Below are 16,749 nucleotides of genomic sequence, written 5' to 3'. Positions count from 1 at the left end.
TATTATTATAATTTGTTAGACAAAGAGGGTAGCATTCTTCAGATTTTCCATTTCTCTACCCTCCAGATGAAAAAAAATAATGACAATGATGAAAATATCCTGCTGCCATCATAAAAGCCTAACTTGATAAACACTGCAGCAACTAAAATCAGATTTGATGGCCTCAGTACAAAATAATAGAATTATAAAATATCTCAAGTTGAAAGGGACCTATAAGGACCATTGAGTCCAACTCCAAAATGAAGTAATCACAAAACCAGAATTTAGTAAATAGAAGCTTCTAACAGAGATTGATTTTTCATTACTCAGTGTCTTGATAGCTCATCATATTTAACTTGCTGCAGGGAAACCAATATTAATTATGTATTTTTGGTATTTGCTGACATTGAGCACCATAGAGAGAAGTAAAAATACAGCATTATATCCTTTAGCCCTTCTTCAATATAGTATTCCTTCTATGTTTTTCATCTTCTAGCTTAAAAATTGTTTCACTGATAGTAGTTGAAAACTTTGATTTAAATTAATAAAAGAAAGAAAGGAAAACAACCCCACATTTCCCAGTTCAAAGTAATTAACAAATATCAATAACAAAAGCTACTTAAGACCATTTCCTTCCAGCACAAAGCTGCCATAAGGGAAGACACTTCTATGAGAAAAGGAAGATATGAGAATCAACAGCAGGTTTCTCCTCAAGAAACTCAAAAGGAAGAGCCAGAGTAATAAAAAGATTCAATGAAGCTGAGGCTACTGTAATACACTATGTGGCTGCTTAGCTCAAATGAGAAATGTAACCTACTTGGATTTTTGGAAGTGCTCAAATGAACCATAACAAAACATTAATTCATGACTGCTTTTCTTGAAATTATGAAATTATGTTAGTCTAACGAGTCTTGGAGGAAAGCCACATCTTTTATCACACTAAGAAAAAGGGTTTCATAGTAAAAAACATGCTGTCATTCCCTCTTTTTCCTCCTTGTGGAAACAAAACTGATTTTCTATATAGGAATTCTAAACATAAAGTTAAAACGATTTGATAGAAGCAGACCCACATTTTTAAAGCGACAAGAAAAAATATAAGGGCTGCGAGAGGGAAAAAAAGCATTAAAGACTAATTCAAAGATGAAAAATTAAGTTCACACAATAATTCCCATCCATTTCTCTTCAAAGTGAAGTTGAAGTTTGGTCTCAGACATTTTCTTCTCAAAGAAAGTGCAAATGTGAAAATAATAAAGGAATTAGGCACTGGCTTGCAGGCTATAGGACTGAAGAAAAAGGTAGACAGGCGTGCATTATATTGTTATTAAAAGTTAACATACCTGTTTTAGTCACTCAAAAACACTTAAAAGAATATCTACCTCCTTTACAAGACCAATTCTCTTTGTTGATCAACAATATATTTTAATCAGTAAAGTCATGGTCAGGCATATATATCTGTTCACATATCAGAGTTCTGCCAGAAAAACGTATAAACTTACCTTGTCTTGGTTTTCCTTATTTTTGTAACACAAATTTCCAATCAAACGAATGAGATGAGATTTAAAACCCACAGCGGGATGTGAAATTTCTTCCAGCCCTGTCATAACATGTGTGGCAGTGAAAATATTTACAGCCTGTTTCCCAGCGAGATGAGTTAATCTCAAGGTATCTACAGAAACAACAAGAATTTAATGAATTACTAACAAAAATTAGTATCACTTTGCACAGATATTTACTACTAATTGTTAGGTTCAAATTTAATCAACATAACTTCAGATATTCAGCAATATGTCAAAAGAACTTGCAAAGTTTTCTTAAGACATTTAAATTTCTTCATTTGTGCTAGTATAAGCATACAAGGCTGTCCCAAGGCCAAAAGGTATTTTTTCATCCTTTGTACACACTTCTATAGTATCTGAAGTCTGGTGCTATTGGTCTCTGCTTGATGAGTCAGAATTTGTAGGCTGTTGATGATTCTGGCACCATAAATACATTTCTAAATACAAGGTTTTTAGAAAACTCCCTTTATTTCAAACTTGTTGCAGCACCATATAGTAATTCCAGAATCACTTTTTTCTCTCTTCTCCAGTGTGTTCCTAGTTCTTTAGTATGAGAAAGGATTTCAAGTACATTTAGCACTTTGAGACACCTTTACAAATCCTTCAGCACCACAATCTCATCAACTGAGAAATACTAATGTTTCTGTATGGTAAATGCTAGTTCACAGCAACTAGGATTTTTTTACAGAACTCCAGAGAGAAATTAGGGAGAGGTGAAACTAAAATCTGTGAAAACAACATTCCGCAAAGAGACCGCACCCAGAACAAAAGTTGAAATCACGTGAACACCTGTGAGCCTGTACAGCTGAGAAGCCAACTCACTAAAGGCTGTGCCTGTATCTAAAAACAAAGATGTATTTTTCCTCTAAGCAACCTGCAACACTAATAAATAGCCTGGCATACCCTTGTCCCAAGATGCTTCATGCAACTTATACAGGAACAATAAAGATGTGGCAAAACCAGGCCATAGCACAGGGCGGTAATGAAGCCCTATGCTCCTTCTGCTCTAAATGTAACAATATCCATGGTGGCATGGGCCCTAGATCTCCTGGATTTAAACTAGAAGAAACTTCACAGGTCCTCATATTATAATTTCACTCCCAGATGGCTGATACAGGAGAACAAAAACAACCCTGTGCTGATAAAGAAGTAACCACATTTTTGATAGTTTTTTAAAAAACATGAGACTACAATAAGGTTTGGAGGCCTCCCGTATTAGAGATACCATGTATAAGTGTTCGTATTTGAACTAGGAAAAACCAATTGATTTCCTGATTGCCCCTAAAAAAGTCATCATAAAATAGCTTTTAACACAATCTTCTTTCATAGAAATTTGTTTGATTTTGTAAATTCATAAAAATTGGCATCCTTCTCAGGGCATTCACTTTGCGTGCTTCCTTGCCTTATAGCAGGGGTGTCAAACTCATTTTCACTGGGGGCCACTGTTTATACAGTCCTAAAATTACACTCAGCCCTTTGAAGGCAACTGCGAGGCTGATGTGGCCCCCAGTGAAAATGAGTTTGACACCCCTGCCTTATAGTCTTAGTATTTTGTCACACGCAAACACCCAAGAGGGAATTCTGTGGTCTTCCCAAACCTTTTGCCTGCCCTTAAGAGGGAACCCCGAATAAGGATTGAAAACAACAATAACAACCACCAACAACAAAAACACACACACACCCCCCCCAAAAAAGGCAAAAAAAACCCTATTACATTTTGATTACAGTGCAGAAAAAAATGCAACAAGCAATGCACCCATCTGGAATGAGAGGTACAGGAAAAGGTAGAAGAAAAGCAGCCACCTTCCATGCATGATGCCAACCCAGAGAGAACAGTGCTCCTCTCAAACATTGCACATCAGCACAACACAGCAACTGCTCCAAGGATGTCACCCATGCTCTCAACCAAAGGACATCTCAGTCTGCCATTCTCTCATTATCCCAAAGAGCAAGTCTTCCAAAATGCCCTTGAATTCAAAAGACCATTTACGTGCCTGGCGATATTCCCCAAACACTGTGCAATGAAACTGTTAACAGTACTGAAGATATTATTAACACTGCAGTATTACTGTCTAACTTAATCCAACAATTACTGAAAATGGCAAAACACACTCCCTCATCGATACTTAGAAGATCATTCAGATTTTTTCACATCTTTCAGTCTTCTCGTTATTTCCGATAGGAAATTTCTCATTATATAAAGAGAGGAAAAGAACTGTTTCAACAAAAGATCTATTAGATGAAAATATTTTGTACGGTCTATGCTTATTCTTCTGGTCTTCAGAACTAAATATTGAAGGTCAATATCAATAAAGTTTTTCACCCTTGTTGCCAATCCAGGATTAAAGGAGTCTTGTAGCCAAAAGTAGTCTTAAAAAGAAACTATAGGAGTTGATAAATTCCTGTTGGCTGAAGGCATGTGGGAAACATGTACAATGCACATGGTAGCAATGTTCTAGCCTGCACACATTTCATTAGACTGGAGACAGCTCTGGAGAAAAGTCAGTCTGTGCACAGCCAGAGAAAGGAGGATGGACCTACAGGCTGCTGAACTCAACTGATCTGCACCTCTTCAAAATTCTTATTGAAGTTGAAAGATTTATGCAAGCACTCAGATGATACAATGCATAACCTGGAGTTTCCTCAAAACACGCACACACAAAATAGATCTTTTTAGCCACCTTACTATAAGCAATAAAACTATGAACCTGTCATCAAAAATAGAGGTTTGCTTGTTTTAGGAGTGGGGTTTTGTTCGTTTCTTTCTTTTTGTTGTTGTTGTTTTTGGTAGGTTTGTTGGTTTGTTTGGTTTGGGTTTTGTTGTTGTTTGTTTTTCAGTCATAGTTAACAGATGTGTCAGCCTTTTGGTTTTTTTTAAGCCAAAATACTACATATTTCTCTTTAAAACCCATAAACTTTTACAATTTTCTCAGAAAACGGTGGGATACGTCAGTCTCAGAAAGTGCTAAGATTCAGGTCAGCATACACTTATGTCCTCTTCCTTCCTCCCCAAGTGTATAGGGACTCTCTGGACCATCCTGGCTTAGTTTTCTTTGTATACAGCCCTTCACTTGTTGTTTCTTACCAGAAGAAAACTTCTTTCAAACTGACCTTTAAAAGCCACTGAAGTTGGTTAAGAACATTCAAACTGTACTTAGTCTCAGTTTTCAAGAATTCAGGAAAGAGAAGGGAACAGGCATGGAGAAGTCCTTTTTCTACTTCTTGAGGAAATTCTTCCACACACGTTCAGAAGAACATAGGAAGCAGTTGTCCTTTGCATAACTCTTACTGTATAAACAACACCTTGCTGACAGTTGAATCAAGGCTCTGTTGAGTAATAGGAGCTAACAGAGCAAGTAGAGAAGCAGAAAAATTCCAGGTACAAATTAAATATTTGAAAATGTAGATTAACTCAATCTCCTACGTATTTATTTTATTAAAAGGTCAGAATCATAATTACCACCAACCGTGGAAAAACATGTTTTCATTCACAGAGCAACACGATTTGGAGCAAGCCAACAGTTAATAAACTCTGTGGCTTTTCACTCACCTATGGCTGTTTCCAGCAAACCAGGCAAAGCCTGTAGATGTTCCAGCTGTCTGTTGTTTGATGTCATTTCACAAAGAACATCGAGAAGACGAATGGTAACCAGTGCTTCCTGTAAATGAAAATTACATTTCTGAAAATGGCTTATGAAGGATAAGAACGTAAAACTGACGATCTAAACAGAGGAAAGGAACTCTCAGCACCTCAGGTTCCTTGCGGATCTTCTCAACTGCCAAGAATAAATTTATATACATCTTTCTACAATAACAATAATGTATTAGACAGCAATAACTTTTTTCCTACAGTCAAACTGTCATATGTGCCCTGAAAATTCATGGGGAAACCAAAACAGAGCCATAAGGGATAAAATTTTAACAAAAACACAGTAGCTTCCAAATGCAGAAATGCAGAAAATTACTAGCTGAGAAAATTATTTCTGTATAAATGTTTTCTTTGAGTTTATTCAGTAGGAGCGTCCCACTTTAAAGACACAAACACTGCCTGCAAGACACCAATTTGTTATCCGCAGGAATTCTGTAAATTTCTGTGGTCAAATGAACTTTGGCTGCGAGAATTTACATTATTCTTGGGTAAATAGGATTGGGATGATAGATGCAGCATTTTGGTTAGGTATGAGACAGACAATTTTATTTGCATATTATTTATTCAGCCAGAGAACTATTTTTTCCTCACAGACTATGTTGATGCATACTTATAATGACAATCCAGCACTTAGAGAAATTACCTTCAGAGCGTGTGGCATAATTTGGAACACCGCATATTGCTCAAGAACCAGACTGTGACTGCAAGATGATTCCACACAAGGTGTGGTACATAAACTCCCAGTAGCCTTGAAAAGGCTCAGACACAGGTCACAGTAACTATTTCTGTTTTGTCTGGTCCAGGAGAAAGAGGCATTTACTTACCACAGTATAATATTTTTTAAATCAATGTAATGTAATCAAAATAATCAACAATAGTGTTCAGTGATTAAGTGCTACAGTTAAATTAATTCTTCTCTATGCTCCTTGAAGACAACAAATTAGTATAGGGTCCTGGTCCTATTTTCAAATTTTCATCTGCTGTTATTCAATAAGTTATTCAATAAATTGCTTCCAACAGCACAAAACCAGCCCCTGAATACATTAGTGATTGCCTTGTTATAAAGTAAGAATACCCCAAGTGTATTTCACAGGCAGTAAGGAGGTATTTAAAATTTTTAAGCCATTTTGCATTGTTACAAGATGGTAGCTTGACCAAAAGCCTCTTCAGCTCATACACTTAACACCTACCTACAGGAAAAGGTTACGTGCTTTATAACTATAAAGCAAATAAGTATCAATATGCAACTATAAATCACACCAGTAAGGTACAACCACCCTTGCTGCCTACATGTATTCCATCGCCAGTGTACATAACGCAAGCTCTGTAGCAGTGGATACTACAAGGTGTGGCTTTTCCTTTCTCAGCCTCACCTTTTTAGCCCCTCTCCCCACTTTTTGATTTTTAATGCCTTTCTTCACCATCTTCTACATATTTCTTCCAGGGTTTTATACTGCCATCTCTCCCTTTCTCTTATCCCACCATCTGGCTCAGTTCAGCAACTGTTTCACATAGGTTTGAAAAGGGGAGCAGATTATTTAAAGAGTAGGAAAGATCCCCCAAATTCTCATCTACACCTGAAATTTGATATTTAAAAAAAAATTGTTTAGACATATCTAGGTTTTGGTTTGGGTTTGTTTGTTGGTTTTTTTCCCCCCAACTTTCATATTTTTTTGCCTTCCACCTGTACAAAAGACAGGGAACAAAGCAGAATACTTCATTTCTAAGTTCAGCACAAGATGCTGTTCGAACTCCAAAATATTTTGAAATCTGACCGCCATCTTGATATGGACTTAATCTGAATAGTAAACAAGGAAATAATTGAAGAGTTTTTAAATAAACATTTTTTGAGAGAGACTCAGAAAATATGTTCTTTATAATGAGATGAAATAAGAACTTAAATTCCAGAGAAGGGTTTTATTTTGCAAGTATGGTTGAATGTTAGTGAAAGCAAACTGATGCTGAAGTCAGGTTTATAATGGAAAAGCTATTTTAGACCTTGGTTTAAGCACTGCAGAAGCATATGATTAGGTTTTCATTGGTTTGAGATGGAAGCTACACGACCTGAGGTTCCTTTGGGAAAATAGGCAGTGTCTACATATAATAAATTTAAACAGTGGATGGGACACCCAGACAACATTTTAGGAGTCAGGCCAGTTCAAGGACTGTTACCAAAAGGCAGTTTTGAAATGCGGCCTCCCAGTTTCGGAGGCTAAGACAGCTTACCAGTACAGACACCGCCTGACCAAGGCTCTTGGCTACAGGGCCACAGAAAAGTCCAGGCAGAGTTTAGTTTAATATCACAGATGTTGCCTAAAGCATTTTTAATGACAGAGTCAACTGAAAAAAAAACGTAATTGTGCATACTCTTGGGCAAAAAATAAAATATTTTTATAATTGAGAAGAAATTGGTGCCAATTTCGGTCATTTCTAGTACGAAAATAAAGTTCTAGAAATTTAAGCTGGAACTTCTGTTTTCCCATGACAAGCATATGTTATAAATAAATATATATACACAATATGCATACACACACACTTTTTAAAAATTATTCTTGCCATTGCTCTCCATTTATTCAACTACTATGACTTCTGTTTTGTGTTCATTAAATGATCCACATTTCCCAAACAGTGACATTCAACTTCCCGTACAATGCGTTTATGCGAGAGAAGGATAAAAGCAGGGCAAGTTATACAGTAATATTTTCAATACAGCTGTCCCAGCACCTTCAAGTTGGACAGAGACCTCCTTCTGCAAGGCCCAAACAAAGGTTTTTTCCAAGAACTGAAACCACAGAATACTTGGAAAGTAACCATGCAGGATTTAAAAAAAAATTAAAAAATAAAAAAAGGGGTTGGGTGGGAAGGGAAAAAAGGCACAACAGAGAGAAAAGGAGGGGTGGAAGGGAAATGCCATTGTCTCAGTATACGTCCTCTTACTGCCAAGACAATAAATTTTCCAGAAGTACTGAAGTTTTCTACCATAACTTAGACTAAGCAGTTGGGGCGGGGGAGGGAAGCTGTGCTTCTTGGACAGATAAGGAGAGATTGTTGTGTGGTTGTTATCACCTCCTCATCAAGTGTTTTCTGATATCTCTATGTAATACCTCTCAACATACATTTAAAATTTTTGTGCCTAGTTAAACAAACAAAATCAACAAGTAAAACACTGTGTAACATTATCATATAAATGCATTTAGAGATGAGCATTTTTTCACTTTGGTAGTAAATTAGCTATGATAGCCATTCTCAAGAGTTTCTACAAATGAAACTTACAGGTTAGTTTTGTTTTAACAATAAAATGCTTCTGACTACACGTATATTGGTTAACATAATTTCAACATACCACGGTGGTCACTTGCTAAGAGAGAAGCTAGATGTGACTTTTTTTAAAAAAAAAAACTTTTACGATATTAAGAAAATATGTTAATTAGAATTCTGAAACTAAGGATGATTAATCAGTGAGAATCAGTGACTAATTCTGTGTTTGAGCAAAACGGGTTCTCAGGCTTCTAGTTTTCTGGCTAGTTGTCTTAAAAAAACCCCAAACCAAACAAAAACACAACACAAACAAACACAAAAACCAAATAGCAACAACAACAAACCACCACAAACCAAACAGAAACAACTCTCATGCAAATTAGCTGAAAACATTAAAACTTTATCTGTATGAGAGGGATCAAGAACTGAGACCAATATGACCTGGCACTGTCTGCTCCCAATATGATGACCTAACAGCACAAATAAGGTCACTACAAGTTATGATGCAAGTTGCTTCCTATATTCCCAAAGGCATCATCAGGTCTTCAAGCACTTGTTGAAAGTAAGAGGGAAAACAGAAGACCAGATTATTTGAAAAGACCTCTACCCTTAGATGGTCTAAACCTCCTTACTGCACTACATGGTATGGCGAGTAGCTAGCAACTCTTGGATACTTCATAAGGATGAAATTAAATCAGGCCATCCAGGACCCAGCTCTGCATCATATGTTTGCAAAGTGCAACCCACAAGCCACCTGTGACCCACAAAAGCCTTCCTCTTTAGTTTGCAAAGGGATTTCACAGAATCACAGAATGGCTGGCATTGGAAGGGACCTCTGGAGATTATCTAGCCCAACCCACCTGCTAAAGCAGGTTCACCCAGAGCAGATGGCACAGGAATGTGTCCAGGTGGGTTTTGAATGTCTCCAAAGAAGGAGACTCCACAGCCTCTGGGCAGCCTCTCCCAGTGCTCTGGCACCCTCAAAGGATCCTCATGTTTAGACTTCACTGTGGCCATCCTCAACAGAACCAGTTCATTAAGCCTGAAGCAATAACAGATTTTGTCCAAGTGGACTGGAGTTGGGGCAAGTGTCTGGGTACTCAGCAGACAGGAGCCGTATGCCACTGAGAGCCCAGCAAGCTCTGCAACTTGATGCTGTGGATGAAGACTGGCCCCAGCATTGGTGTCTTGTCAAAGCCATGCAAGGTCCTCCAGAAAGCCCCAAATCACTGGAATATGGGGAAGAGTCAGGAACGAAAGTCCTCGTTCACAGGGAGGATCACTAGACATTTCAGACAGCTCCTCTGCACAGACCCAATCACACACGCATGCCCCACAGCTCTCCATAATCAGAACTTAATGTTCCAGGTCCCAAACACATCAGAACACCTTCATTACAAATAACCAAATGCATTTTCAAAGAACTAGTATTTGAGACCTTAATTATGTATTAATTGTCAAGTTATGATCATTTATTTAAGTAAAACAAAACAAAACAAACCAAAAAAACAACAAAACAAACAAACAAACCCTCCCCAGGTTTTACTTATATTAGTACTATTAGGAAAAAAAAACAACACACACACAAACAAAAAAACAAACACTAAAACAGACAAAACCAAACCAAAACAAACAGAAAAAAAACACAACCCAAACCACCACCACAACAACAACCCCCACATTTACACCATTTTTGTGGGGAAATACAATTCACGACCCAAATAAATTACAGAAGTGATCCTTACTAACAATATAATAAAACATCCAAACATGTGACAACTTGAACATTTTCTAAATTTTGAGATCTTTAACAACGCGATAGATTTATTTCTGTCTCAAAGTATGGTATTCTTTGTCAACCCCAAATTAAAAGCAAAATGAAACTGCTGTCTCACAGACTGCTGCGAACTCTGCCACTGTTTTCCTAATATAAGCTAAACCGTACACAAGGACCACTTGTGTAATAGTGGCAATGAAGACTCACTTCAGACTCTAGTACTATAATGTTTTTTATCAGTCATACCTCGTCTTCTGCATCTGCTGCTGAAGTTAACTTGAGCACAGCTTCACATTTCTCTTGGAAACAGCCTGCAAGGAAGTTGGCATGTCTCATGAACACATTCATTTCTTCACTGGTAACTGGATTCTTCTCACTTACTTTGGCCATCATCAACTCTAACAAAGTAACTCTAGAATCAGAAAACAATTTGTTAGGCAAATTCACTAAGCCATAGCATAACATGTAGAATAAGCAGATACAGCTGCTAAAAATTACATACACAATTAGAATGCTAGTGACAGAGCTGATTTTTAAAAATTAAGAGGTTTTAAGAACATTGAAAATCAGTTCCTGTTCACTGGTTTATTTCTGCAAACTATTAATTTAATTCATCATTCAATTAATACAATCTGGCCAGACAGTCAAGTCAATATTTTTCTCAAGCCTATTTCGATTTCTAATTTCTTCTGGCCTAACACAACATTACTGCGACTACATGTTCCGTATGTCTAAAATTTCCACCAAAACAGCTCTTAAAAGCTGTTGTTAAGTTCAGCAAAATAAACTTGGACTATTTGACAGCTTCCTTTTGAAAATACCAGCTTTTCATAGCCCTTGCCTTGGACACAGTCTTTCACTAATTCTCCTCCCCAACCCCAAGCCCATTCTGAGCAGAAGCAGGGGAAATAAAACTTGATATGCACACTCAGTTCCTTACAGCTGTTTTATAATTGCCACTGGATGGACCACAGTAAATCCAAGCCAATTACTCATGTACCCAGTAAGAGTTACTCAGTGTATTAAACCAACAAGTAAGTGGATACATAACGAAGTCGCTCTATAAAATGTACTTGGGTCATTTATTTTAACAGCTTTAAACTAATTTTATTTCAGATCTCCCTTCATCTTGTTACGGCAAACTGGGGGTATTTTGTGGAAGCAGGACTCTCACAGGGCAGAGATCCTCCTGCAGGCTCCCAGGTCAACCCCAGCGCAGAGGAGCACATGGGTTACCGAAGTCCCACTGTAATTCTCTCAGCCTGAAAGAGCGCTATTTATTGAATGAATTCAAGAGCAGGCTCAGGGTTTTCTTTCAGTAAAATATTTGCAATTCAGATGGAAGGACTGACATTTAAACATGTGGAATAATTCAAATGCTTTTTCTTTTTTTTTTTTCTTTTTTTTTTTTAATTTACCAAGCAGGTTGCCACAAGGGAAAGAGAAATGTCTTTTTCTGTGGAAAAAGCATGGTCACTGCTTTATTAACCTTCAAGAACCCAGCCCTATTAATCATGTAACAGCTACTCAGTTCTTGCTAAACTCAACCCTCAATGTCATTAATACAGCTGCATTAAACAATTATCTGAGCAAGGACAAAAAGCTTTTCAACACGGCAACACAGAAAAGCACCCAACACCATTTGGGAAAGGGTGGGCAGCAGACAGAAGGCTATCAAACACTGGTATCCTCTCTCACAGGCTTTGCTTACGTATGTGACACAGCACCTAACACCGAGCAGTCATTCTGTTTGTTCTGGAGGTCACACCTGGGTACCACATGTTCACCCATCTCCCAACTATCGAAGTCCAGTCACCCAACAAACCTAACTGAAGGAAGCCTTTCAGATTGGGCATGCTATATGAAATCATCCCCAAGACAGGACTAGATGTTATACGCCATTTTTTACCAAGTTTAGAGCCTTTCAAGTATATGCTCAACTAAGAACACAGGCTGCTCACAGACTTTATGATTATGGGAATTATTCCAATAAAATACTACAACAGAATTCCAGTCAGCTATTGTTGCACCAATAGTCCAAATAATACACGTTTAACAACAACATGGAATTCTTCTGTAAAGAAGTTGCATAAAATGTATAAAATACTTGCATAAAATGCATAAAATACTTGCATAAAATGTATTTGTGAGGTGAAATTTTTGCCAATAGGGGAACTTTTTACATTACTCTTCCTCTTGCAATATAATTGGGTGGCCTTTTAGACAACCATAATCCTTTCGGAGAAATAGGAGTGACATTAAAACACCACCTGTATGTAATTTCCTGTTTTCTGTTCTCTTTAAGCATTCATGTCAAAACCATTTCCCTGAGTTTTCTTCCAGGCACAGTCATTCATGACATGTCCATCTTTTCCCTGAATTTCAAGCAAGTCTTGCCGTTCAGCCAACAATTTCCTGAGACCAACACTTTTTGTTCTGGTGCAAGTTCCCTTACACTCCTTTCTTTTATTGTTTCTCTCAGTTTTCTTCCAAGACTCACCCGAATTCTTCCAAGTTACTTCTCCCACACAATGCAATTTTCTCATTTCTTTTAAAAGATCGCACAACTGTTCACCCATTCAGATAACAGAGTTTACTCCTACTTGTTTGCCTATAGCAAAGTACAACAGATATGACAACTGTTAGTACCAGTTTAAGTATGCCTCATCATGAATTTTTGTAACACTGAGTTCAAGATCTAAAATCTAATGTTGTATACTATATTTATGATTATATTTCGATTTGGAAATGATCATGCCATGTCATCTTCGTTTCCTTAGGCACCACTTAGGAAGACTTTTTGTCACAGAATCACAGAATCGACTGGGTTTGAAAAGACCTCAGAGATCATCAAGTCCAACCCTTGGTCGAACTCCAGTCCATTTACTAGATGATGGCACTAAGTGCCATGTCCAATCTCAGTTTAAAAACCTCCAGGTTTTTAATCTCTTGTCAATCTCTTGCCTTTTTTTTTTTCCCCTTAGTCAAATTTAATCCAGTTCTTCATGAAGCTCATTAAATTGGCAAGAACTTAGAACAACTACTATGAAGTATTTGCAGTCATCTGTAAAACACATCGCTGTCTCCTACAGTTTGCAAATAAACCAGAGAATTGAAGTGCAATTTAAATCTGGAAGCTCATTATTGCAAAAGTACTTCTAAGCCTGTTTAAAAGTAGTATTGTAAAATTCTATCAATTTTATTATTGCCAAACAATTTTTGTATAAAGCATACCTGGTTTAAAACCTATTAGCAAGTGCAAGACACTTGGGACATTTTTTCTCTGCAACTGGGACTTCTCTTTCCTGAAATGTTTCACTGACAGCAATGATTCTAAGACAAATTAGGTCTGTCTTTGAAATTTTCCAATTCTTTCATCTTCAAATGGTACTTGTAATCATCCTATTAAATGAAAATTGTCGACTTTGTGAAGAACTACAATCCAATGCTCCCTTCAGCTATTCTGTGCCTGTGAACTTTATCAAGAACAAAAACCTACCATAATGTCGGCATTAGCAGCCCTGTAGCTGAACATAAGCAAGAAGTGGTGTCGCTAACACTACTTGACTGCCTGTTGCCCAGCTGGTAATTGGACCAATGGCTTCATCATTCACTGAGAACACTTCACATGAAACAACACAAAATTCAAAACTAAAGATGGAAGTAGTTGAGCATCTTAAAAACACCTGAAGGATTCAATTCCATTTTTGTTGCTGTTAATAAAAGCAAGAGCCCTTCTTAAAAGGGACAACATGGAGGTACTCATCTTGAAGATTTTACAAGGTAATTAAGACTATCAAGGCATTAACTTACATTGTCCATGCTCAAGGCTAACTCAGATTAAAGCAAAGCAAGATTTTTCTAAATACATCTGCCAAACACTTGTACACATGTGCTGGGAAATCTCAAATCTGGCAAAGAATTCAAGAATCTATAATCTTTTGGCTCAATACCACAGCCATATGTTTCTGCAATAATCACTTGCAGAGAAACAGCAGGCATTGTCACATCATCATACACTTTCTAAAGCCAGAATACCATTAAAAAAGCTGATCATAGTATTACAGTGTTTATTTCAGGCCATTTGAAAACTCAGACATACAACACTGAAGTGCTTACATTTGTCTAGAAATGAAAGAGAAAGCTGTTCAGAAGTCAGGAATTCGTCTTTTAATTGAAAATTTAGATTCCAGATCCACTTCTGCAACAAGAACTACTTCATGGCACACACCATGGCCACAGTATCACAAATGCACTACGTTTCAATTACAGGAAATATTTTGAATAGTGCGAATGCTGTGAATAGTGCAAATAACTGCGGTTACACAACTGCATACACTTTGGTTATCTAAGGCAACTGCCAACTTTAGGAGTCACCACTAACGTATGTATTCGCAAGCTTTCTTGGCATAGTAAATTTTGTTTCAGTAAATACATATAAAGTAAGTGTATTTAATGTGTATGACAGAGAATACTGTAACTGAGAGTTACCATATATTCATGAGCTCAAGCTGCTTTCCCCAGACACCTCAATACCACATCTGTCCTGTTCTTCATTTATATGACTTAGTCAGCCTTATTGGACACCCAATGCAGCAACTCTTGCGGTAAAGGCTCCTTGTCTCGTTTTGAAACAATGAATTCCCTGTGCTTTGGTTTATACAGTTACTTTTTTCTCCAGCTAATGACAGTCAAAATGTTTTTATCTGAATTGGATTTCTCTCCTCATATATCCCAAAAGAATGCATTCTTAAATATGCTAACTTTATAGAGGAAGATGTCATAACAGGGTTTTCTTCTGTAGATCAAATGAGAAAGGACTATTTCTACACCACTTACTTCCATATGTTTGACAGTATATTAAGCAGTATCAAATTAATAACAAACTGTACTGTGATTATGTTATTGAAAAACTTAATTGAGTTCACTTGATTTGAAAAACTTGTGAGATTGATAATAAATTCAGCAAATATGCTGTGACTGGCCATCCAACACGTGGTTATCCATACGATGTGTACACCAAAAGCCTTTCAGCTGCGGCAGCTGGGACTATTTGTCTTTCACCTGCAAAAACTACAGGGGGAACTTGCAGCTTCCTTGGGCAAATAGGGAACAAAGTAGCCACGCTGAATACATAAATAAGATCACAAGATCTTGAAACAGCTAGAGGAGCTGTAGAATCACAGGACAGGTTTTCCCAAAGTTGATTATTCTGACTTAAAATATTTTATCTTTCACCATTGTTTCTTAAAGAAATTGTGAATGAGCATTTTCATAGCTATAGCAATGGCCATTTCCAATCAAATGGCTAAACGCATTTACATTTACTCAAATGTTTGAAGGAAGCTGTCTGTTGAAGTATTTTATATTTTCAGCAGCAGAAATACAAAAAGATTAAGTAATCACAGGCATCTGAACATCCACATTTTCTAGGTTCTGCTAACCAGTATTAGATACATTTCCAACTTCAGTAACAGCTTCCTTTAAATTTCTTGTAATTACAACAGGACTATGAACAGCTGAGGACATTTCAAATACAGCTGGAAAACACTACAGGGTGTGGTGCTCTTAAGAAATCTAGACATAGGCATGAAATCTTGTCTTTTTTTTTCTTTTTTTCTTTTTTTTTTTTTTTTAAGTATTTCTTTACCAAGTAATGGCGCCAACCTGGATTCTGCAACCCTACATAAATCACTGCCAGTTGTGGCTAAGCTGTAATGTTAACCAACCAATTTAAAACCATTACTGACATAGAAACATGTATTTAGAGATTTTGTGCCAACTATGAAACCACACAGTTTTTCAATCATGTGAACAGGATACTCTATATGGAATGCTAAATACTAAAAGCCACATTGGTTTTTGGGGTTACCTTTCTTGATTGCTCAGTTTGGCATAGAGGGCTTCTACCAACTCTGGACATTTCAGCAAATGGTCTGTTACAATCAAGAACCTAAAGAAAAAGAAAAAAAAAGTGTTACTGGTGCTACAAAAACAGCATCTACATTTACTCCAAATGGTACTGGTTATTTTTGCTCCCTGATGACCATGTGACATGCTTCTGGTCCTATTTGTTAACAGATACAAACTGCCACAAAATAATTGCACATTGTTCTGCAGTATTTTTCCTAATAGAGCAATGGCTATTTCCCATCAATTCAGTGCACTTTTACTCAAATGCTTGAAGGAAAGCTGGTTAGAGTCTTTTGACAGTTATACAAAAGGCATACCACAATTCAAATAACACCACTCATCCAATTGTTTATGCATCTCAACAAAACGCCAAAAGTTCAAACTTGAAAACTACTACGCTACTTGTCACAACACTGTTTTTAAACACACCAGTCAAAGAAGTGTCCAAATAATTTCTCTTTTAAAAAAATTCTAACAAAGTATCCAAACAAATAGAAAGTTCTTTGTCAGATGCCAGGCAGCAACATACTGTTCACGACTTACAAAAAATACCCTCCTGGTGAAACAGGAATCTAAGCTGATAACCAAATCTCACTCCTTGAGGCAGGTAGGTATGG

At 37.0% G+C, this 16,749-nt stretch overlaps 1 protein-coding gene across 3 annotated transcripts in view; it reads right to left on the bottom strand.

The window, feature by feature from the left end:
• ATXN10 (ataxin 10) overlaps positions 1-16,749 on the bottom strand; it is a 103,255-nt gene that overhangs the window by 46,227 nt on the left and 40,279 nt on the right. For all 3 annotated transcript variants that reach the window (XM_021297335.2, XM_065033232.1, XM_021297337.2), the window contains exons 6-9: positions 16,092-16,172; positions 10,466-10,631; positions 5,086-5,194; positions 1,476-1,645 (exon numbers count right to left, since the gene is read on the bottom strand). In XM_021297335.2, coding sequence (XP_021153010.2) covers positions 1,476-1,645; positions 5,086-5,194; positions 10,466-10,631; positions 16,092-16,172 — 526 coding nt within the window. The remainder of the gene's footprint in view (positions 1-1,475; positions 1,646-5,085; positions 5,195-10,465; positions 10,632-16,091; positions 16,173-16,749) is intronic.

This window comes from Columba livia, chromosome 1 (genome assembly GCF_036013475.1).
Source record: "Columba livia isolate bColLiv1 breed racing homer chromosome 1, bColLiv1.pat.W.v2, whole genome shotgun sequence".
NCBI lineage: Eukaryota > Metazoa > Chordata > Aves > Columbiformes > Columbidae > Columba > Columba livia.
The sequence above is the reverse complement of the archived record's forward strand: the minus strand, read 5'-3'. Positions and strand labels throughout refer to the sequence as shown.